Raw genomic sequence first — 22018 nt, forward strand, 5'->3', positions numbered from 1 at the left:
GTATTACCATAGTTCTGAGCTTGAACCCTTAGCTTTGACCTTGGCTTCAGCCTAAAAGCATTGTTATTAATTTGTCTGACTGGCTGCTGGGAATACAGGTATGAGTGAGACTCTGGCCCTGCCCTGCAGAATTTCCCCTTTCTTCTTTTCTCTTAAAAACTATTTATTATGGAAATCATTAAACATATACAAATTAGAGGGAATAGTATAACAAACCTATAAATAATAATCACCTAATTACAACAATGATCAACTTTTGTTGTTATCAATCTTGTTTCAATAATAGCTGCATTTATCCCCCCACTCTCAAATTATTTTGAAGTAAATCCCAGACAGCGTATCACTTCAGCTGTAAATATTTTGGTGTTCCTAAAAAAGATCATTTTTTTTTTTTAACATAACCACAATCCGATTAGTCCTCCTTTAAAAGAAACAATAGTTTTTGATGTCATCAAATATCCATTTCGTATTTAGATTTGTCTGATTGTCTCAAATGATTTTTTGATACAATTTGTTTCAAGCGGGGGTCCAATTATGATCCATATATTTCAACTGATTGATGCTATCAGGAGTCTTTTAGTATATAGGTTTTCTGTCTCACTTTTCCTTTTATTTACTGAAGAAGCTGGGTCATTTAATTTATAGATTTTCCTTCCATCTCAACGTTGCTGATTATATCCCTCCTGTATAGTTTTAACGTGTTCCTCTGTCCCTTGTGTTTCCTGTAAATTGATAGTTAGATCTAAAGACCTAATTAGATTCTGGTTCCATTTTTTTTAAAAGAATATTTAATAGATGTCATTTGTACTTCTATTGAGAATTGTTTCTCTTTAGTTGTTTCCCTTTTTATGACATAGGAACCATTGATATTTATTGCCTAGAACCATTATTTCATTAGGGGTTGCAAAACGGTGATTTTTTTTTTTTAATAAATATCAGCTATTGCTTTCACAATAGCTTTTTTTTTTAAAGGAATTCCTTTATTTTTATTATTTATTTATTTATTTATTTATTTTTGGCTGTGTTGGGTCTTCGTTTCTGTGCAAGGGCTTTCTCTAGTTGCGGCAAGCGGGGGCCACTCTTCATCGCGGTGCGCGGGCCTCTCACTATCGCGGCCTCTCTTGTTGCGGAGCACAAGCTCCAGATGCGCAGGCTCAGTAGTTGTGGCTCACGGGCCCAGTTGCTCCTTGGCATGTGGGATCTTCCCAGACCAGGGCTCGAACCCGTGTCCCCTGCATTAGCAGGCAGATTCTCAACCACTGCGCCACCAGGGAAGCCCCAAAATGGTGATATTTTAATTTTATGTTTCCTTCTGCAATTGCTAGCTTGAATACTTCTATACCTGGAAATTGCCAGTAATCAACTACTTGGTTACCCTGAAATACAGTCTGTATAGGAGAGGCAGGATAAATGCTTAATTCTTTCCCATATTTACTAACTTCCAAAATAACGAGTTCGTTTTCCAGCATCCTCCAAAGGTGACGAATGAGGTTTGTTTGTTCTTCTTTTTGTTTGTTTAGTATCATAACACACTTATGGATTTTAATATATTTGTTGTGCTTCAGTCTTTTAACTTTATCGGTGCTCAAATTGTCCTTTGGCCAGTGGGAGCTTGTACAATAGGCTGCCTGTTGTATAAGTTTTTTGACATAACCCTGTAGCCTTCCTTACTACTGAGATGACAATGTATTCTAATGTTATCTTGTACATTTGTTGACCCAGACCTAGAGTCATCGTTTCTCTTAGGGGACCTGATTCTTTTTATAGGAAAATGATATTTAGAGACCATAATCTGAGTCCAGGGGTTTCTCACTGTTGCTGAGTTGGTCATTATTTCTAGGATTTTTCTATGAATTAGCTCCCTTCTTACTTAGCAACTTGGAAAATACAGAGAAGCCTATGGCTTGCTGGATTATGCAGCTGTAACTCAGCTGATGGGTACCAGATGCCTGTTCCTAATTTGGAATGGGGGCTCTCCCTGACACTTGGACCATTCAGTACATATCCTTCCTCTTGTAAAGAAGTATGCTTAGCATTCAGGAGGAGGAACCCTGTGATCTTCTCAACTTCCATGTGAGTTAGGTGGTCCCGAGTGATTGTTTTCCTCAGCCAGTGAGTTAGATGCTCAGGGACCATGGTTGAAGAGCTCACATGTGTGATATGCTGGTTGTCTTTCAGAACACTGTATCCCTCTCTGTCCTGAATCACTTGTCTTTTGTTCATTACAGCATTTCCTTCTGCATTTCAACACTATTTCACAAGACACAGTCTCATATAGGAAGAGGAAAGTGAGACTCCAGGCTGGCCTTGGCCAAATCACCAGTCACATCAAACTGCAGATGCAAACATAGATGGTGTCTCCAGGAGTGGCACTAATTAGTTATTAGTGGCACAGTTTGTTATTCAGCACTAATTGTAGTGTGACCAGGAATGTGGCTGGAAAGAGATCAGCTTTGAAGGATTGCAAAAACCACAGGAAGGGCTTTGTCCTGAATGCAGGGGATGGGAGGGTAAAACTACTGGACTTGTACTTCAGAATGTACCTGCAGTTTGAAAAGTGTTTTGGGGGTCGGGGCCACACTGAAGGTGGGAAGAACAGTCTGCAGAGTCTTATAAGTAATCCAGGGCAGAGAAGATGATGGCAGCCTGTCTTCAGGCATTGGTAGGGAGCATTGTGAGGGGGAATTATAGGAAGAGGAGTTGATAGGATTTGAGGGTTGGATAAGGAGGCTGAGGAAGAAGGAAGAGTCAAGGCTGATGTCTCCTCTCTGGCTTAGGCAACTGTGTAGGTGGCAAGTGAAATGGTAGTGGACTGTGGAAGGAACAGGTTGGAGAAAGAGTGAGAAGATGGGATTGAGGGATCTGTGAGCCATCTGAGTGAAGATGTGGAGACTGTTTTTGCTCCTCAGGTGTGAGGTCTGAGCTTGGGGAATCAGGGTAGAAGTGTGGCCACTGACCCCAAGAGAGAGCATAGAATCAGAAGAGTAGAAGCCCTAGATGAGACCCTCCCCCCAATAGGGCTTCCATTAAGCAAGGATGGGGCAAAAGATGGTCCTGCCAGAAAGACCAAAGGCATCCCCTGAGAGGTTGGTAGCCCCAAGAGAGAAAAAGAAGGGGGTGGTGACTGACAAACATGACCAAGAGATTGAAATAAAGTCAGACAGCTCTCCATTTGGTTTTGCCCTTCAGAGGTCATTGGTGACCTTAATGAGAACAGAGGAGAGCAGGGCTAGAAGCTGATGGCAGTGCATGGAGTGGATGGGCAGAGACAACATACAGACAGAGCGGAACTCACCAATGAACTCAACTCACTGATGAATTCCTGTTCAGGCTGTTACTGGCTTTGTGACCCTGGGCAAGTGGTTTATCCTCAGCTGCACAATGAGAGTATTTTTTGAAATTAATTAATTAATTAATTTATGGCTGCATTGGGTCTTCATTGCTGCGTGCGGGCTTTCTCTAGTTGCAGCGAGCGGGGGCTACTGTTCGTTGTGGTGCGCGGGCTTCTCATTGTGGGGGTTTCTCTTGTTGCGGAGCACAGGCTCTAGACGCACAGGCTTCAGTAGTTGGGGCCCATGGGCTCTGGAGTGCAGGCTCAGTAGTTGTGGCACGAGGGCTTTGTTGCTCTGCGGCATGTGGGATCCTCCCGGACCAGGGCTCGAACCTGTGTCCCCTGCATTGGTAGGCGGATTCTCAACCACTACGCCACCAGGGAAACCCACAATGAGAGTATTAATAAGATCACTCTGAAACGTTAGTGACGTGTAAGCACAGGGCCTGGAGCCAAGAGAGCAGTCAGGGAAGCCAGCTGCTCCCACTGTGGTCATTCCTTCCTGTCACTCCTGGGAGGCAGGCACCATGCTGGGCCTCGAGTGGGTAATGAAAACATGTCACACAGGCCTTGCTTGGGGGCAGGTGTGCCTAATGGGCAGACTGGTGGACATCAAAACAGCATTGAATGTCCGGTAGGCACAGGGTACACTTTGGGGCAGTGGGAGCATGTGAGGAGTAGCAGTTAAAGGGTACAGGGCTTCTTTTTGGGGTAATGAAAATGTTCTAAAATTGTGATGATGGTTGCACAACTCTGAATATACTAAAAACCATTGACTTGTACATTTTAAATGGGAAAATTGTATGATACATGAATTATATCTCAGTGAAATTGTCACACACAAAAAATTAGCCAGGTCAAGGAGGGGGGGAGAAGGAATGGCATTAACAGTCTCAGAAATGTGAAACTGCATAGAATATCAAGAGAGCTTTGGGAACTGGGAAGAGAGAGTAGAGCATGTGTCAGCGGTGTGCAGGGCTGAGGGTGGATAGGCGCATTGGGCTGGTTCATCGAAGGCCTTGGGTGCCTTGGAAAGATACATGGCTTAGGAGGGATGAGAGTTGTGTTTAAAAAAAGAGAGAGAGAGAGAGATTCTTCAGTTAGGTCAAGGTCTGTGTGTGGGAAATGTCTTGCTTAAGAGTTTATGTTCTTGCCTGGAAACACTTTGTTCCATTTTGTTTGTCAGAAGAGAATATATCGACTTGGTGAAACTGCGTGACCACAGCTTAGACAGCAAGACAAGCTTAGCTTGGTCCAGAATTCCTCAGAGTCAGATGTGATCCAGAGGAAGAGAGGACAGGGTTCTGACAATCCAGTGACCACAAACACGAGAGAGGAGCTCGGGAGGCATTGGGGGAAGGGTGTACACATGGAGAGGGTTTGCACTTGGACCGAAGGGAACAACTACATTGAGTCTCTGAGCTGTGAGAGCCTTGGCCCACACACACCTGAAGTTTTCCCCTCAGTGTTTGATGGCCCATGTTGTCCCGACTGCCCTGGGCAGTGGCACTGCTGTGTGAAGAGACATCTGCCCCCTACCCCCAGCACCCAATGATTGATGAGCTGGCATGGATCGCTGGTGGTGACTTGACTGTTCCTCTCCAGCTGGCTGCTGCTGCAAGAGGATGAGGCCCCAGAGCAGGGGTGGAGGCGAGGGGTAGGCAGGAGGGAGGTCTTGCTGCCATGAGCCAGCTTGGATTCGATCTGTCAGTAGATGAAGGAGGGGGGAATTGTGAAGGGGACAAGCGTTGGTGGTGTGATATGAAACTTGATGTGGGGCTCAGGAGGTTGGGTTTAGGAGGAGCCAGGCTAGAGGCAGGTGCTATTCCAGCTCTCCGAGTGAGAGAACGGGGCTCAGCTGGGGCAGGAGTGGCACGTGGGCAGAAGAGGGACTGGGTCAGAGACCAGCTTAGGGCATGAGACTGATAAGATTGGGCCAGTCTGCCTTACGTATGGTGGTGAGAGGGGTTAGAAGTTAGGATTTTGACCTCAAATGTCTGGGTGGGTGCTGGAACTGCTTCTGAGATGGGGACCACTGGAGGAGGAGAAGGTTTGGCGCATGGACAGGGTGGTGGAGGACGAGGTGTTGTGTCTCAGAAGTGCTGAGTCAGAGTGTCTGAGGGAGGCGGCTGTGCGGATCTGGTGCTCAGGGGAAGTAGCACTAAAGATACCAATCTGGAAGTCATCAGCACACTGGCGGCCGGCAGCTCAGCCCACGCCCGGCCGTCTGTTGGCTTGCAACCAGGGCAAGCCTCCCTTGGAAGCCTAGTCCTGCCCACAAGTCCTGCCAGGAGGCTGGAGAGCAGCCTTAATGGCAGGCCAAGTGGACATAAGCGTGGCCTGAGGAGGATACCTGGCATGGAGCCTAATTTGGCGAGCAGAGCAGGGAGAGCCACAGCCAGGGATTCCCCTCCAGATCCCTGCTGTGCCTCCCGCGTGACTGGGCATGGTGGTTTCTTTTCTTTTTTTCTTTTTTGGTCTCCTTTTTAACTAAACATAACTTGAAAAAAAATTCCAAAAATAGAGTTGGTGGAAGGGTGACTTGGTGTAGATCCTTGGGGGACAAGTTTTTACTGCCTTGTTTAAACATTGCATGTATATGTGCTGTGTGGCCCTATATACCCACTTACAGGATCATATCCCCTAAATTTGCACAGGATGGCGCATACAGAGGTGTTCACACCAGCCCTGTTGGTAACTGCAACCTGTTAGAACCAGCGGAGTAGCCATTGACAGGTTTTGGTTAAATAAATCATGGTCTGTGCTTAACAGTGGAATACTATTCCAGTGCTCAAAAGTGTGACGTTCCATGAAGACTGATTTAGAAATATCTTGCTAGGTGAGAAATTGCAAAGTGTTGCGTGTAATATAGTCTCATTTTAGTAGAATGCCAGGTAACGTGCACATGGAAACATGTTTGGAAGCATAGACAACAAGTCTAGAGTGGCAGCCTCTGCAGAGAGGGATTGGAAAGGCTGGGAGGGGGAATATGTCAGTTTTAAATTTTATGTACCTTCCATTGTTCAAATGTGTCATAGTGAACAAATGTTTTATAACTTAAAACATCCGCTAAAGATATGTAAAATAAAGGAAATTTGAACATACAGGCGAGCAAAGAGAAGGTACTTACACCCATCCGCCATCCAAGGCAAGACCCCTGCTGGTGACCCTGGGGTGTTCTTCCAGATTTTCGTTCACAGCATTGTAGGGCTGGTCTTAGCTTTAGGGAGCCCCCATCAAGCCCCTTCTCTTTACACCAGAAGACTCAGTGTCCAGGGGATGCATGAGGGCCAGGGCCAGACACTTCATGTCACTCAGACTAGAGCCCCAAAGCCCGTGTCCACGTACAGCTCGCCTCTCACCTGCCTATTTTTCTCTCTTTCCCTTGTCGCCTCTTCCCCACCCCTACTTCTTGCTTTCCCTTCACTGATTACATCTTGCACTAGTATATACTTTAGCCTGGTTTTATCTGGGAAGCTGTTTATGGTCAAGATAGTCCACACAGGAACTGATAACCCCCATTTCATAAGCCCTGCCCCAGAGTTCATGTCAGAACTTGCTCTGGTGGGTGTTAACACACTTGTCCTTGGATTTACTCCCTGATTTCTTGGGCCTGGTTTCTGAGGTGGAGCCAGTGTCTGAACCTGTGCTTAGGACCTTTTGAGGTGACCTCAGCAGAGGCAAATGTCAGCCATCCAGGACCCTTGAAGATGAGGCTTTCTGGGTGACCAGGGTTTCTGGATGGAAGAGAGGGAAAGATCCAAATTTTAAACATTTTGCATAAACCCATTCTGGAATGTATTAGTCTCACTTTCTTGCTTTCACAGTGGCACACACTAAACATAGCAGGCTTTCTCCCCAATTAGTGCTGTTAGACTTGAAACGAGATGACACCAAACCACTGTCCCTGAGGGCCCAGGTCTGCCTCCAGTAGTTTGTCCCTGGCCCCCTGTGGTCAGAGCGCCTGCTGCAGCACCCTAGAACCCTTTTCTTACTTGTAGCTGTTCTTGTGCTTTGGGTTCAGCTGTTAGATGCACTCCAGCTTGTTGGAAGGGTCAGCGTTAAGGATGAACAGGTGTGAGGATGTGATGTAATGGTCTCTCTTGTAAATCACCTCTGCCTGCTCAGAGTCAGGACCCTAGGGCCTCTCTGGGTCACCAGGACCTTTCTTGAGTTGTGGGTGAGGCCAGGCATCAGGCAGACCGTGGCTCCCTTTCTGGCCAGCTGTGTGACACTATGCATGTGATTTAATGCCTTGAAGCTAGTTTGCCCACCTGTAAAATGAAACAGAAATCACTTGCAGGTTGTTAGGACTCAACAGCACATGCCTAGCCAGAGTGAATGCTCAATAGATATTTGTATGATTGGATGAGCGGCAGGTCTTTATTGGTACTGGCAGGGGGCTAGGGTGTGGGGTATGGGGGAGGGGAAGCTGAGGCCCCCATCCTGGAGGGGTGCACCATGTTGTAGATTGTCCTGTTTCTGGGTTATTAAGCACTTTTTGTTTTTTTGATACAGCATTAAGCATTAGAGACAGGGGGTAGAGAGCTGGATAAAGGGATATGGAGATTTGGGAGCGTCTGGCCAAATTGGAGGACAAGGGTGTAGAGAGCTGAGGATGACCAGGCTTCCTCTGTAACCTCTTCAGTTTTGCCCTCAGAAGGCCCCTTGCTTCACTGATGCAAGACAGACCAGTCCCTCATGATCAGACTCATGCTCGCCTTGTCTCCATTCTGGCTTTCCCGACTCACGTCCACCTCAGTCCTATTCTTGTTCTTTGTGACACATTTCTCCATGGCTCTGCACATGCCTGCAGCCTATTCCCTCAGGGATCAACGGCTGCGGGAGATGCGGACCAGGAGTCTGAGGCTGTTATTAAATCGCGCGGAGCCAGAGCAGAGCCTCTGGCTGTTGACGGTGCCATCCTCCCTTTGGCCACAAGGTGGTGGAACAGGACCATTCCACTGCCTGAGAGCCAGGGAAGGGGGTGTGGCTGGACCCACTGGTGCATCTCCTCTGCTTCTCTGTGCAGCACCTGCCTTTAGCCGCTGTCCCTTGGGACTCTGCCCTGGGCCCTACTTCCCTTACCCAAGCCCCAGTTGGCCTTCCCAGATTAAGTAGGGCTCGTGGCTCAGTGTCTCCTGTCTATCCATCTCTTCCCACCCTCACCTCCCTGTGCCCCAGCTTCCTGGGTTAGGAGGGGAAGGCCAGGGAGAATTCCCTGATGCTGTCCACCTTGTGCCCAGTGTAGGCTGCTCCAGCCTTGACCACCAAGCTGTCCTTGTTTACTTCCACCTGGGTCATGCTGGCAGTTCTCAGAGTCGGAGCGGCAGCTTCAGCTTCAACACAGTGTGCTAGCTATGAACCAAGGGTCTTGGGGGCTCCAAGTAGGAGCTTGAGGCTGCCCAGGAGTCAGGGCCACGCTTCCTAGGCTCCCAGAAGCACCATCCTTCCCCAGGTGGCCTCCACTTTGGTCCTGTTACTCTGGTCCCTCCAGGAGATGGGAAATTCATCCTCAGGACGGACTCCTCTCCTCCAGCCTTCTTCAGCGCTTTGGGGGACATGTAGGGGTGCATGTGGCACATACAGGTACATGTGTGTAGGGTGACTCTGGGAGAGGCCCAAATCAGGCACCCCAGACTCTCTAGAGTATAGGTACATACAGTCATGTTATCAGGTAATTGACAACTCTCCACCCTGCACCCCAATTTGGAGGGGTCTTTCCATTGGCCTCCCTGGCTTCTGCCTCATCAAACACCGACTCCTTAGTTGATTTTTAAAAAATAAACAAAAAACTATCCTGTGTGGGAATATCGGCCTTCCTCTTCTTTTAGAGGCAGGAAAATCAAGGCCCTGAAGGGCCATTTAGTAGGCTGGGCCTGACACCTGCTCTGCCCATCTGCACTCAGCACCCTGCAGCTCAAGGGGCTGGGGTGGGGCTGCCCCCGTGTGAGTGTGGGTGGTCCTGAGGGGTGGCAGGCAGACCTGTGGCGGGGAAAGGGATGCGTGGAGGAGCAGCCCTGACTGGGTGCCGGGCACTGCTTTCCTGGCCAACTCTGGCCTGGCCCTGGGCCAGACCTTGTCCCCCCTTGGCCACTCAGGCAGTGATTTTCAGGCTTTGACCTCAGCCGAGGCTTCGTGTTTGGCTGGCGGATGGGGCTTTCCCCTCCAAGGAGTCATCTGTGGTGTCTTTGCTGCTGTAACTCAGCTCTTCCTGCTTGCCACTGCTCCACAGCCCCGGGCCTCCCTGGCACCTGCTGTGAGCTCTGCCAGGGCTGCTTCCTGGATACCCAGGCCTCTGGCCTCACCCTGAGCCCCTGTGTGGCCCTCAGGGGCTGGGGTCGCACAGAGTCAGTGAGATCCAGGCCTGATCAGGGTTGAGAGTGTCAGAGTTGGCCAGGCCCCTGGAAGTAACCTTATCCAACCCTCTTATTTTACCTGGGAAATTGGCTCCAGGTGAGGCCCAAGGCCTTGCTTATGGTCTCCTGACACCCGTCTTGCTCCTCCTGTCCAGTCACTGTACATTTTTTGATTCTTTCCTTCATTTGTTCACTGAAGGCTGCCTGGACTATGCTTCTTTGTGCCCGGCCCCCAACTCGGGACGGGGTGCTCAGGTGAAAGAGACCGTGATTCTGGGGCCCTTGCCATTCCCCCAGGGCTTGCCACATGGTATCTAGCGTGGGAATTAAGGGTTGGGAGTCGAGGAATACAGGTGAGCTGCGACCCATGACCTGGCACACAGGGCCCAAGGATGCCAGTCATGGGTCGTAGCTCACCCATTTCCCGCACCTTCAACACTTTAGACTCCAAGCGAGATGCCGTGTGGCAAGGCCTGGGGAAAGTGGAGTGCTATGAGATTCCCGGAGAAGGTGACCACCTCTCTCCCAGGGCCGGCCTGAGTGCTGATCAGACTCAGTCTGGTGTGTCACTGCTTCCCCTGCGTGTTTCCTGTCAGCCCCTTGAGCAGGGTGGGTGAGGGGGTCAGGGGTCCTGGACAGGACCAGCTTGGATGCTGCTGTTCCTGCCACTTCCTGCCTGGCCCAGGCCTCTTGGGTCTGCTGGGCATGAGTATGGAAAGGATCAACTCTGCTCCTGGCCCGGGTTGCTTGGTCTTGTTTCTGTGAGCTGCAGGGAAGGAGGCTTCGTGCTGAGAACAGCATGGCTCGCAGCCCCAAATGAGGCCTGATCCTGAGAGCCCATCCATAGCACCTAGGTCTGAGCACAGTGAGTATTTCCATAGCTTGGACTCTAGGTACCATGGAGCCGGCAAGATGCTCCAGCCAGGATCCAGCCTGACCTGGCTTAATTTCATAGGAACAGCAGCCCCTGGGACCCTAAAACTGCTTTCCCCTAGTTGAAGTGAGCTCCATCTTTTCTTAGGGTCCTTCCTCCAAAGGACTATGCATGTAGAACAGAAGCCAAGCATCAAGGGCAGAGAGGATTGCTCAGGCGGTGTGGGCCAGTAGACCCAGGAGCCAGACATGGGCGTAAGCGAGCTTTTGAGAAGCTCCCTGCCACAGCTGGCCTTTCGTGGGCTGCCTGGCACCTAGCCACGCAGGGCCACTTCACCTCTTCTCATTCAACACCCAGGCAAACATACATCTTTGGGAAAGTGAAAAGAAGCTCTTCGCTTGCAGCCCCAGGTCCACTCCAGCCTGCATGCACTGTAACTGTGGTGGTAAGCCTGGAGAAGAAAGAGCTTGTTCAGGGTCAAAGTACAGGGCAGCAGCAGAGGTGTGGGCCCTGCCTCCCAGGGCAAGGCTGGCTCGCTTGATTCTCAGTCTGGGCTGTGGAGGGCAACAAGGGAAGCTGCCCTGCAAGCCCTGTGTCTCCTGGGACATGCCAGTTCCATGGAGCCCTGGGTGCGGACGTCCTGGTGAGGGGCTATCCAGGTGGATCTCCACTCAGTCAGAGGAGAGCTTCTTGGAACTTGCCCTGGGTGCAGCAGTAACCAGTTCTGCCCCTCCCTTTGGCACGTGGGACTGTCACCTGCCTGGCACCCTCCTGACTGTTGGATGGGTTGACTTCCTCATGGGCTGTGAGTGATGCTTTCATTCTCCCAGCTGCAGGGACGAGGTGTTCCTGAGGGTAATTACATGTGCTCTGTCACCACCTGCCACCTGTCTCGGAGCAAGGAGAAGGGTGGTGAACCTTGCTGCCACCTAGACAGCAGACATCCTGCTGCCTCCTAGACAAGGGGAGTGACACTCCCGCTTATCAAATCTCTGATTCTGATATGCTGGTGGGTGGTGTCACTGACCCTGGTGTCATCTGGGCCACTTCTACAAATCGGCCCCATCCCCCTTCTGCAAATGCCGCACCTCACTGAAAGGCCTCCAGTATGAAACAAAATGCCAGCCTAGGGACCTAGGAAGGAGAACTCACTGTCCTTTTCCTGCAGGATCTCTGCCTCATGCCAACTGAAACCCAGTAACTTACATGTGGCCGTGCCAGCAGTAGCCTCCAGGTTCTTCCCGAGACTGCTGGCCCGCCAGCCCGGGGGCTTCCCACGGAGCAACAGCTGCCCTTGGCTGCACCAGCTCCCGCCTGCTCCCGAGGACGGCAGGGCAGTAGCTCACCATGTGGTGGGTGGTGCAGAGTTGGGTCCTAGCCTCTGTCCGGGTCCTTGGGGTCGGGCTGCCCAAAGCTCTGTATGATCCTGCTCATAGGTGAGGTGAAACATGGGCTTAGGGACAGGAGTCCCAGATTTTGAGCCCACTTTGTTCGTCCTTCCCCAGGAGATAGCAGAGTGTGGCCTGTGCGTGTGCGTGCCCATGCTGCACAAGGGCCCCTGGGGAGAGGACACACCAGAGCCCTGGGGAAGGGTCGGGACCATGGGAAGGAAGGGCAGGGGCACCCTGTGGAGCGCTGAGTGGGACGGCCTGAGCAACAGCCTGGAGTCAGAACACAGACCACCTGACTGGGACTGAGCCTCTCCGTTGGGGAGCTCTGGGTGGAATCCTCTCTGTGGAGCTCTGGGTGTGCCGTGCCATGCTCAGTTTTCTCTGTATAGCACTGTCTCTGTTCAGTGTCTACCCTCGGAGGCTGCCACTGCAGGGCCTTTCACCAGGTGACTGGCCAGGAGCCTGGGTCCAGAGATTCCACCAGCTGCTCAGGGCCAAGCTGTGGGACAAGATTTGAACTCAGGTCACTGTGGTCCCAAAGCCCAGGGTCTCTCTCCCTTGTCCCACTAAACCACCTAAGGTGCTGTGTCCTGAAACCAGTGACCTGGCAAAATGGGGCTTCAGAGAGGGGCTGTGGCTGTGCATGGACCTTGTCCTGGGCTAGCAAGAGGCCATGGACACCTCAATTTGGGGTGGGGGCAATGCCAAGGCTCTGGATGGGGAATGCCAGGCGACACCTGAGGGAGGGGAGGAAGAGCTGTTATTTGATAGGAAGAGTTGGAACCCAGGGCTAGTCAGTTACATGAGGTCTACAGGGAGCCTGTGATGGGCCCTGGTGAGGAGGATGGGGGGTGAGGAGGATGCTTAGTCCGTGCTGCAGCCCCCAGGTAAACCCAGGGTTAATGGTTTCCATGCTGTGGCTCCCACGCTGGGAGTTCCAGATGTGGTGCTCTGACCCTGCAGAGCCAGCCAGCCAGTGCACACATCTGCTTTGGAGCTGATCTGAAGAAAAGAGGTCTCCCCCACCCCCAGAGCCTGGGGAGGAGACTCAAACACAGTCCATTTGCTGAGGGGGGTGGTTATGGCTCCATTGGGCCACCAGCCTGGCCGTCTGTCCACATCTGTCCATTTGTCTGAGTTTCCCTGCTTTGAGCCCCTGGAAGTTGCAGCATTAGAGAGCCCTTAGGGCAGAACGAGCACTGGAGGTAGAGCCCAGGTCCAGTCCCTTCAAAGCAGTCCCTTCACCTGAGCCCAGCGAAGTCGTAGAACAGGCTCCAGGGCTCCACCACCCTTGCAGGGAGTGGCAGGATGGGCACGCTAGGCTCTAGGGAGCATATTTGCACATCTGGTTTCACTCAGCGGGCCTCAATTCCTGAAAACCCCTGAGCTCCCCAGGAGAGCATCGTTGAGTGACCTCTGGAAAAGCAGAAGTGAAGTCTGGGAACACACTGTCCTCTCACACTGTGCCGTGGCCAGCTGGCCAGCAAGGCCCCTCCGTGGGCCATGAGGCTATGGGTGAGTCTAAAGCAGGGGGCCGCCCCGCCTAGTGTACTGTGCCAGGGCTGCCTCTGTGCCTGCTGGGCCCCTGGGGCAGCGTAAGACCAATCCCTGGCCTGGGCCAAGACCCTCCCTCCCTGCCTCCCTGGGGCCCTTGCTGCAGAGGCTTGGGGACTGGAGATGCCGTGTGCTGCCTGCCCCTGGGAGCCCTGGTGGGGCTGAAATATCACTTTCAGGGCTGGCAGGATCTGGGAAAGGTTTCAGGAAGTGGATGGGAGACAGGGTTGCCCAGCTGCCACCTCTCAAGGTCTGGCTGGAGCTGGCTGCCAAGCCCACACTTGGTCCCTCAGAGAGCAGAGAGTGTTGGACAGGCTAGGGGTCCTCATGCCCTCCTGCTAATCAGGGGCGAGAGTGGTAATCAGAGGTGCTAGCTGGGGCCTGGGCTCTGCTGGTGAGGGGTCCCGGCCCAGAAGACCTGGGTAGGGGGTTGGCAGGCAGTGGAGGGACAGGTGGCAGCTATGGGGCCTCCTTGAGTCTGGCATGGCCCTGGGAGGAACAGTCATGCCAGGTGGGTGTTGGACTACAACCTGCCCAGACGCCTTCAAAGAGCTCAGCTGGATCCTGCTGGAGCAGGGCAATGGTCTTTGACACAGACAGTCTCAAGGTGGACAGGGGTGCCCTGTGGAGGAGGGAGGGCAGGGCTCTCACTTGCCAGGCTGGGGTGTGCCCTCCCAAACCAGCCTCTCTGGCTGGGCCTGAGGAAGCAGCCCTGTTTCCTGGATTTCAAGGGCTTCTCTCGCGGACACCCTGTGGACTTACCTGGAGCACTTGCTTGGGCCAGAGATCACAAGCAGGTTGCCCTAACTGGAGAATAGCACCGGTAGAGCAGAGAGTCAAGCAAGGGCTAAGGCCGAGGCAGTGCTAGGGCTGAGGGTGTGGGGCCTCACAGGCTGGGGGGAGGAGGCCAGGCTCTGGGGCCACAGGGGCTGCTGGGTAAAGGTGAGAGCGACACGTTGGAGTTGGAAGGCAACACTCTGGTGATGGTATGGAGAGTGGACTTGGGAGCTGGGAGCCAAGATGTGGGGCAGGAGACCAGCAAAAGGGCACCGTGGCGGTGAGGAGGCCTGAGCGGCCCCAGGAAATGAAGTTGGAGGGATAGTCACCAGAACATTGGGATAGGCAACACTGGGAAGCAGAGGAGGCCTGGGAGGGTCCTGGGCGGGGTTGAGGGGCGCTGAGGAGCTGGCCCAAGGCCCTCAGGGGAGGCTGCAGGCAACGGGAAACTGAGCTGATTGGCTTCCTCTGAGGAGGGCTTTAGGTCGTACTGCAGAGAGAACTTCCTGACAGCAGCAGCATCTTCTTGGACATGAGAATTCAGCCTCTGAGGAAGTCTTTTGCTGTGAGAGATCCCAGACTGGCCAGACATTCCTGATGCTGGGCCATGGATGGGAGGATCTGGGGTAGACAGCTGGGCTTATGGGTAGACCAGAGCAGTCCCCCACATCTGTGCTAACCAGAACACTGCTCACGCCTCAGCCCAGGCACGTCTGGGGCTCTCGGGCTGTCACCGAGGCTTTCAGGCTTCCCAGCTCAGGGCACAGGGCAGAATTAGCCCCTGCCTTCCCAGAGCCCCTGGCGTCCTCGTCTGCCCTCGGGGGCTGGGCCAGGGCTGGGCGGCGGAGTCTCCCACAAAGCTCTCAACAAGTTCCAGGCCTCTTCTGCTATGCTCTGATCCCACCCCCAGTCACACCTCCTCCACATCCCTCGGAGAGAGCAGGAAGCTGGAGGGGAGGGGGCTGGTTTCTAATGGGCCTGTCCCAGCCCTGAGGACTGTGTAAAGGGCTTGGGGCTGCCAGCCACTGGGCCTGGCCGCCAGGTTTCTTGAACAGGGTCAGAGCTGGTTCAGAAGCCCTGTGTGGTCTGAGCCAAAGAATCGGCTAGCCTGCCTGCCTCCAAGTTGCCTTCTTGGCTGGTGGGCTGTCCCCTCACCCTGGGTCACAGGGAGAAGTGGGTCTTGGCCAGGGGAAGTGGTCTGGAATGGCCCTCTGATGTCGTCACTGGGGGCTTTTAAAAATGAGTTTCCTGGTAAGGAAAACTCCTCAGGCCTCGGGCAGGATTCTCGGTAGAATCTCCCAGGTTTGCTCTGATTCGACAAACACTAGCAGAAACCACCCGGTCGTCTGTGTTCCAGCAGCCAAGTCCCCAGATGCAGCGTCAGCAGAACGCAGTAGCCAAGACACAAGGATGTTTGCTTTAAGGCCCATGCTAAGACCCAGGGGTGGGGGGCATGCAAAGGAGAGTCCACCCATCAGCTTTGCCCCTCTTATTTTATCTTATTTTTTTAAATTTTATTTTATTTGCCCCTCTTATTCGCATGTACTAGCTTCTGAAGGAATGGCTGGCACCACAAGTGATGCCAGAGGGGTTATCCGTGAATCATGACAGTCTAGGGCCCCTGTCAGGTGGGCGGTGAGTGTCCAGGTTGCCTCCGAGGCTGTGGAGGGGCCTGCCGTGGCCCCTCTTACCTCTCTGCCACCTGCCAGCTCTTCTGGAACTAAAGTCTGCCTGGGCAGCTGGGTCCATATCTGAAAGACCCATCCTGGGCCAAGGGCCATGGGAGAATGGTCAAAAATGTAAGGGGTGGGGGAGGAGAGGAGACCAGAGTTGGGGATGGAGAGAATCCACCAGGTCTGATCTATATCCCCAGCCTCTCTATGCTTGACTGTGGGACTCTGGACACGTTTCATGTTTCCTCTGATTTCCCTTTTTTGAGTCTGTGAAATGGGCATGGCTGGCGGGTCCAGCACATAGGTTGCTCCTGGCATGGCGCTAAGTATTCAGCAGGGCCCATCTGTTTCCAGTTAGAGTTGGTCTTGGTTCCCGCCTTGTGTTGGGATGCTGCCTCCCACCTCATCAGTGCCAGGTGTTGAATGGAGTTGGTGGGGGCTGGAGAGGAGAGAGGGTGCTTGGTGGTGGGGGACTTGGGGAGTGAGCCTGCCCAGGGAGGGCAACCCCGTGGAGCAGGTGAGGCTGGGGCACAGAGGTTTCACGCGGCTGGAGAGCTCGGGCGGCTCTAGTGTAGGTGTGGCACGGCACTTGGGGAAGCCTTCCGGCAGCAAGTGCAAGGATGCCAGGCGAGGGGGTGTCGGGAGGCCTGGCCCCTGGATGCTTTGGAGGATAGGAATCAGGAGGCCGGGCTGGGGTCCAGGGCCCAAACTCACTGTCCCAGAGAATAGTGGGACCACTGGCATGAGGGTCCCTGCCAAGAGGACTGGGTTTTGCCCTGCTTTTTGCCTTGTGCATCTGGTATGGCTTCCAAGTCCTGGCTGTGGCCTGTCACCGCCTGAGAAGGGCTCTTTGCTGGCTGCAGTGGCTGGATGGATAAACGGACAGGCTTGAGCTGGCAGCTGCTGCGCCAGACCGTCTGACCCAGAACACCACATCCTGGCCTGGGCTTCCAGCTGCTGTCCGCGCTGTGGCTTCCCCTAGTGGGGATTGGAGCACCTACTTTGCCCGGGCCAGAACTCCCTGCCCACTAGTTTTTTCAAGTATCACAATGTTTACTGATAGATAAAAGATGTAAAAGCAGGGCATATGACATGACTTGATAAACTAAGTAGAGTTAATTTCAGTATGAAAATAAGAGGGACCAATTCATATTCTCACCATTTGTTTCATACCCACAAAAACCACTTCGAGGGCATTAATGATCTCTCAAAACTTATCAGTTTTGTGCAAGTAAACCATGTTTTTTTTTTTTTTTAAATAAACTTATTTATTTATTTTTAATTTTTGGCTGCATTGGGTCTTTGTTGCTGCGTGCGGGCTTTCTCTAGTTGTGGCGAGCAGGAGCTACAGTTCGTTGCAGTGTGTGGGCTTCTCATTGCGGCGGCTTCTCTTGTTGTGGAGCACGGGCTCTAGGCGCGTGGACTTCAGTAGTTGTGGCTCACGGGCTTAGTTGCTCCCCAGCATGTGGGATCTTCCTGGACCAGGGCTCGAACCCGTGTCCCCTGCATTGGCAGGCGGATTCTTAACCACTGCACCACCAGGGAAGCCCCCCATGTTTCTTTAAAAAAAACACAAAATACTTGTGCACTTATCTAGAGTCAGGGATATTAAAAGCTAGTTTGTAAAATCCATCACTAGAGGTGGAAATACAGGGTTATGCTAATACAGCGAAATCCCTCAATTAGAGTTAAGAATTTTTCTGTAACAACCAAATGGTTAATCAAATACTGCAATAACTCAAGCATTACTGAGCAAAGCACCTTCTTACCCCATGCCTTATTCCAGGTGTAGGTGGGCCTTGGCCACACTGGTGAGGAGGGGGAAGAATGGACCCAGGGCAGGGCTCACAGCAGACGGCCGGGGGTGAGGATGGAGGAGTGTGCACACCTCCTGGGCAAAATGGCAGTGGGGTCCACGGGGCAGAGCAGGGGGCTGGTGGCTTCTCCCTGCTCCACCTTGCCCTCAGTTCTGTCCCCCTTTTGGGTGGCCACCGGAAAAAAGGTGTGAATGGTAGAGCGATAGCAAAGGCAGCGGATGATGAAGGCCTCCTGCAGGCCTCACGAGGTTCAAGTCCACTCTGAGTGCCCAGGAGCCACAGAGGACAGGAGTGCTGACTGCCACCCGGGTGCAGGTAGAAAGTGGCCACTCCGACGGTACGCACCCCTCCCTCCCTTCCTCCCTCCCTCCACGCCTCCCTCCCATATACTCTTCCGTCTCTTCTTTGGCACACCTGACTCTGGGCTGGGAGCATTCTCCTCCTGATGGGGTACAGGAGGAGGGGCACCACAGGGATCCCCTAAGTCTGTACGCGACGATGTGCCCCACTCGCCCTTCCTCTCTAAGCAGCCCGGTCTAGCATGGCCCTCCGGGTCCACAGACACACGGGGAGGCCTTAAGCCGGGGCAAGGGGGGCGGTGCTTGTGGAAATGTTCACAGGTGTCACCCTTCCTGTCATCCTCTGGGCAACCTTCCAGGGCACAGAAAGCATGTATTCCTCAGTCAGCAGAAGCCAGCCTCCGCTGTTGGGCCTTAATCCACACTTGCATGCATATGCACACATGGGTCCTTCCTCAGCCACTGTCCTTGGTACTGCCATCACTACCGCAGTGTCTCCCATTTCAAAGCCCAGGAGCAAACCCTCCTGCTGTCTTCACCAACCCTCTTCCCAGTCTTCCATTTATTCCACAGTTACTTACTGAACATGAAAATGCACCAGAACATACTGTGTTCTAGGCTCTAGCATACTGCAGTGACCCACAGTCCCTGCTATCGTGGTTTATGTGCCCCGTGCCAGGTGGGATGTGATGTGTTACAAAGAAAAATGGCACAAATGAAGGGACAGAGTGGTGGGGCTATAGGAGAAGCCTCTGAAGACGGGCATTTGAGGAGAGCTCATCACTTTCCAAGCAAGGGGACAGGGAAAGGCCCTGAGGTGAGGATGTGCAGATGCGTGATGGGGTCTGCCTGGTGTTTTAAGATCGCTCTGGCTGCTGGGTGGAGAAGAGACTGGGGGATGGGATGCATGGGCAACAGCTGCAAGACAGGTTGTTGCCACGATTCCCCTGGGACTCACCTGTCCTGCCTCCCCAGGGCCCTTCTGCTCTGTCCTCTCCTCCCTTTTCCCTCACCCCTGCTCTGAAGAGCTCAGGAGAGCCCGTGGGCCTGGCTTGCCTGCCTCCAGCCACTCCTCAGGCAAGGCCAGTCTTTCTCCCCAGCCTCATCTCCCCCTCACACCACTCATTTGCCCTTTAGGCCGCTCCTCACTCATGCCATCCTGCTAGCTGCTTCCTTTGCATTTTCCTGTCCCTGCGTTTTGCCTGGCCCAGCCTGGAGTGTCCTCTCAGCCCTATCTTGGTGCCCTCTCCACTTTACCCTTGGCCTGGGGCATGTCCTTCATTTCATATGCATTGTTTCTGCCTGGGGGTACGTTGGCTTGCTCCTTTAACCCTGAGGCTCTGGAGGGTAGGGCCCATGTCTTATTCTGCTTTAAGTTAGGGCCATCCTGGAACCCACCATGCAGGAGAGCCTCAAAGGCTGTGGGTTGTGAATGGCACCTTGGGTTGGGGTTTCCCAGGTTTTCTTGTCGTTTGGGGGAACAGTGGTTCTACTTGTACTTGGACTCTGGGGCCCGGTGTCCTGGCTTTGGCCTGACTGCCCTGGAGTAGGCTCTGAGCCAACAGGGAGGTGGAGGCAGGGACAGGAGGTCAGGGTAGCAGCAGGGCACAACTGCAGGAGAGGGTCTGGGACCCAGAGTCGGGGTGGGGACAGGGACTTGGGGTCCTGGGGAGGCTCAGCATGGCCAGCTCTCACCCCCCACCCTTGGGTTTCAGACCTGAAGCTGCACCTGCAGAGCACTGACTACGGCAACTTCCTGGCCAATGAGGCATCACCGCTGACAGTGTCCGTCATCGATGACCGGCTCAAGGAGAAGATGGTGGTGGAGTTCCGCCACATGAGGAACCATGCCTATGAGCCGCTCGCCAGCTTCCTGGACTTCATTACGTGAGTGTTCTCTATAGTGCCTTTTCCCCCCACTGGATGGGGCAGCTCCTCTGTCAGCAGGGTCCTCCTGGGTTGGGTGGCTGGGCTGCTCATTCAACAATGCTGGGCCCAGGCCACCACCTATAAAATGGGGTCACCAGCCACTTCACTGCTGTCTGGGAATCTGGTGGGCAGGCCCGAGTGTCCCACGCTGTAGTGCTGGATGAAGCTGCTTTCCCTGCGTCCCTGGTGTCAACAGGGATCAGGGATGACAGGAGCCCTTTCCCTCGTTCACCCTATAACACTCACCTTGAACACTCACCAGGCCCCCACTGCCCATGATGGGGTCGGGGGATGGGTAGAGCTTTGAAGAGTCAGGTTTTGGGATGGACCATTCAGGCCCTGTGACCCTGTGTGGGCTGAGGCTGTCCTCTGTCGTCTCTGACCATGGCCCTGGGTCTCAGGGAGAAGCGGGGCAAGGCGGAGAGGGTGCTGAACACCTGGCCGCCTTTCCCAGTTCTGGCCCAGGCCCCCATGCTAACAACCCTTGGCTGCCCAGCGTTCTTCCTGTCTAATCCTTGGGTGCAACCCTGCCTCCACTAAGCTCCTGGAGAAGAGGAAAGGACCCTGAGACCTACAGGCTGGGGAGGGCACTTGGACGAGACAGCCTCTGCTCGCCAGGTGTGCCTGTGGAAACAGGGAGATAGGGAGGCCCCTTCTGCCAGGATGGCCCAGGAGCCATGAGCCAGGGCCTGGTGGACAAAGAGTTGGCCCTGGCCCAGGGGGCTGCCCAGCACAGGTGGTGGACAGAGACATTGGTGGCTGGCTTACATGAGCGTGCTCTACACCGCTGGAGTGTGAGTGTGTGTTGTGGGGAAGCCTTTCCAGGCGCTCTTCTGGGTACTGTCTAGCTTTAACCCTTCCCTGCTGGTGGGACCCCCAGATCCGTGGGACCTGGCATACCTCCTACATTTAAACTTGCAGGGACAGGGCTGGATGCCTGCTGCTTGGCCTGCTTCCCACCCCCAGCCAGGAGCAGCCATTTACTCGAGATCCACTTGCTCAAGTAGGGGCTGCAACCAGAAGGGCTCTATCCTTGGGTTGAGGCCACAGACTGGGACACTTGAAGGGCTCAGGCTGGGAAGCAGGCTGTCTCCTGGCCACAAGCCTCCTTCCGGGGGACCTCCCTGCTGTCCTGGCTGGATCCATATCATACTGCCCTGGCCCCCGTCAGGGTACAGCCGACATGGTCCTTCTGGGCAGGAGGCCAGAGATGGCATGTGTCTTGTGCTGCCACATTGGGGGTCATACTGCAGTGCCCATCTGTCAGTCAACCCCTAGCCTGGGCCTGGGTGTCCTTTACCCCAAGGCCAGAACTGAAGGACATACCAGGAAGCAGTGCGTTTATTGCCAGAGCCAAGCCTTCACCTTGTTTGCACAGGGCTCCTTCGGCTTCCTGGTGTATGTTCTGGCCTTGCTAGCTAGGCTGGCCAGAGGAGACCGACCCCATGCCAGTGGTCAGAGGGCAGATGTCATCCATCCTGCTGCCTGCTTGGCCACCTGCCTGTGCTGCCAGCCCCTGGCCTGTCTTGGTGCCCTCAGAGGCTTGGTCTTAGCCTGCCAGGCCATGAAACTGGAGAGGGCTCTGAGCGTGACTGAGGCTGCATGGCCGCCAGCTGTTTGCTGGAGGTTGGCTGCAAGCACCAAGCATGCTTAAAGCAGCCAAGCACTATCCTGTGGCAGGCTGTCACTTCCCCGCCCCTTCCATTCATGGGTGATTGTGGCTTACAGTCTTCCCATCCCCTCAGTCCTGCTCTGTCTCAGGAAGAGCTCGGCAGCCACGTGTCAGCCTGTCTGAGCCTGTGGCTGCTCGTTCATGACCTCGTCATCTCCAGTGACCTGCTCCTCTGCTCTCCACTTCAGCCACCCCCACGATGGCTGCCCAAGAACATGTCACCACCTGGAACTGCTCCGGCCCTGAAATCGCTGAGTCAGGCACCCCGTCTCTACCCACAGCCTTCAGGCCTTCCAGCCCACTCTCAGCCCCTTGTGGGACATGGGTTCCGGACTCAGCAGG

At 53.7% G+C, this 22018-nt stretch overlaps 1 protein-coding gene across 2 annotated transcripts in view; it reads left to right on the top strand.

Annotated features, from left to right (window-relative positions):
- ATP6V0D1 (ATPase H+ transporting V0 subunit d1) overlaps positions 1 to 22018 on the top strand; it is a 38874-nt gene that overhangs the window by 4077 nt on the left and 12779 nt on the right. For both annotated transcript variants that reach the window (XM_028162848.2, XM_007198112.3), the window contains exon 2: positions 19791 to 19962. In XM_028162848.2, the coding sequence (XP_028018649.1) occupies positions 19791 to 19962 (172 nt within the window). The remainder of the gene's footprint in view (positions 1 to 19790; positions 19963 to 22018) is intronic.

Source organism: Balaenoptera acutorostrata, chromosome 19 (genome assembly GCF_949987535.1).
Source record: "Balaenoptera acutorostrata chromosome 19, mBalAcu1.1, whole genome shotgun sequence".
Classification (NCBI taxonomy): Eukaryota; Metazoa; Chordata; class Mammalia; order Artiodactyla; family Balaenopteridae; genus Balaenoptera; species Balaenoptera acutorostrata.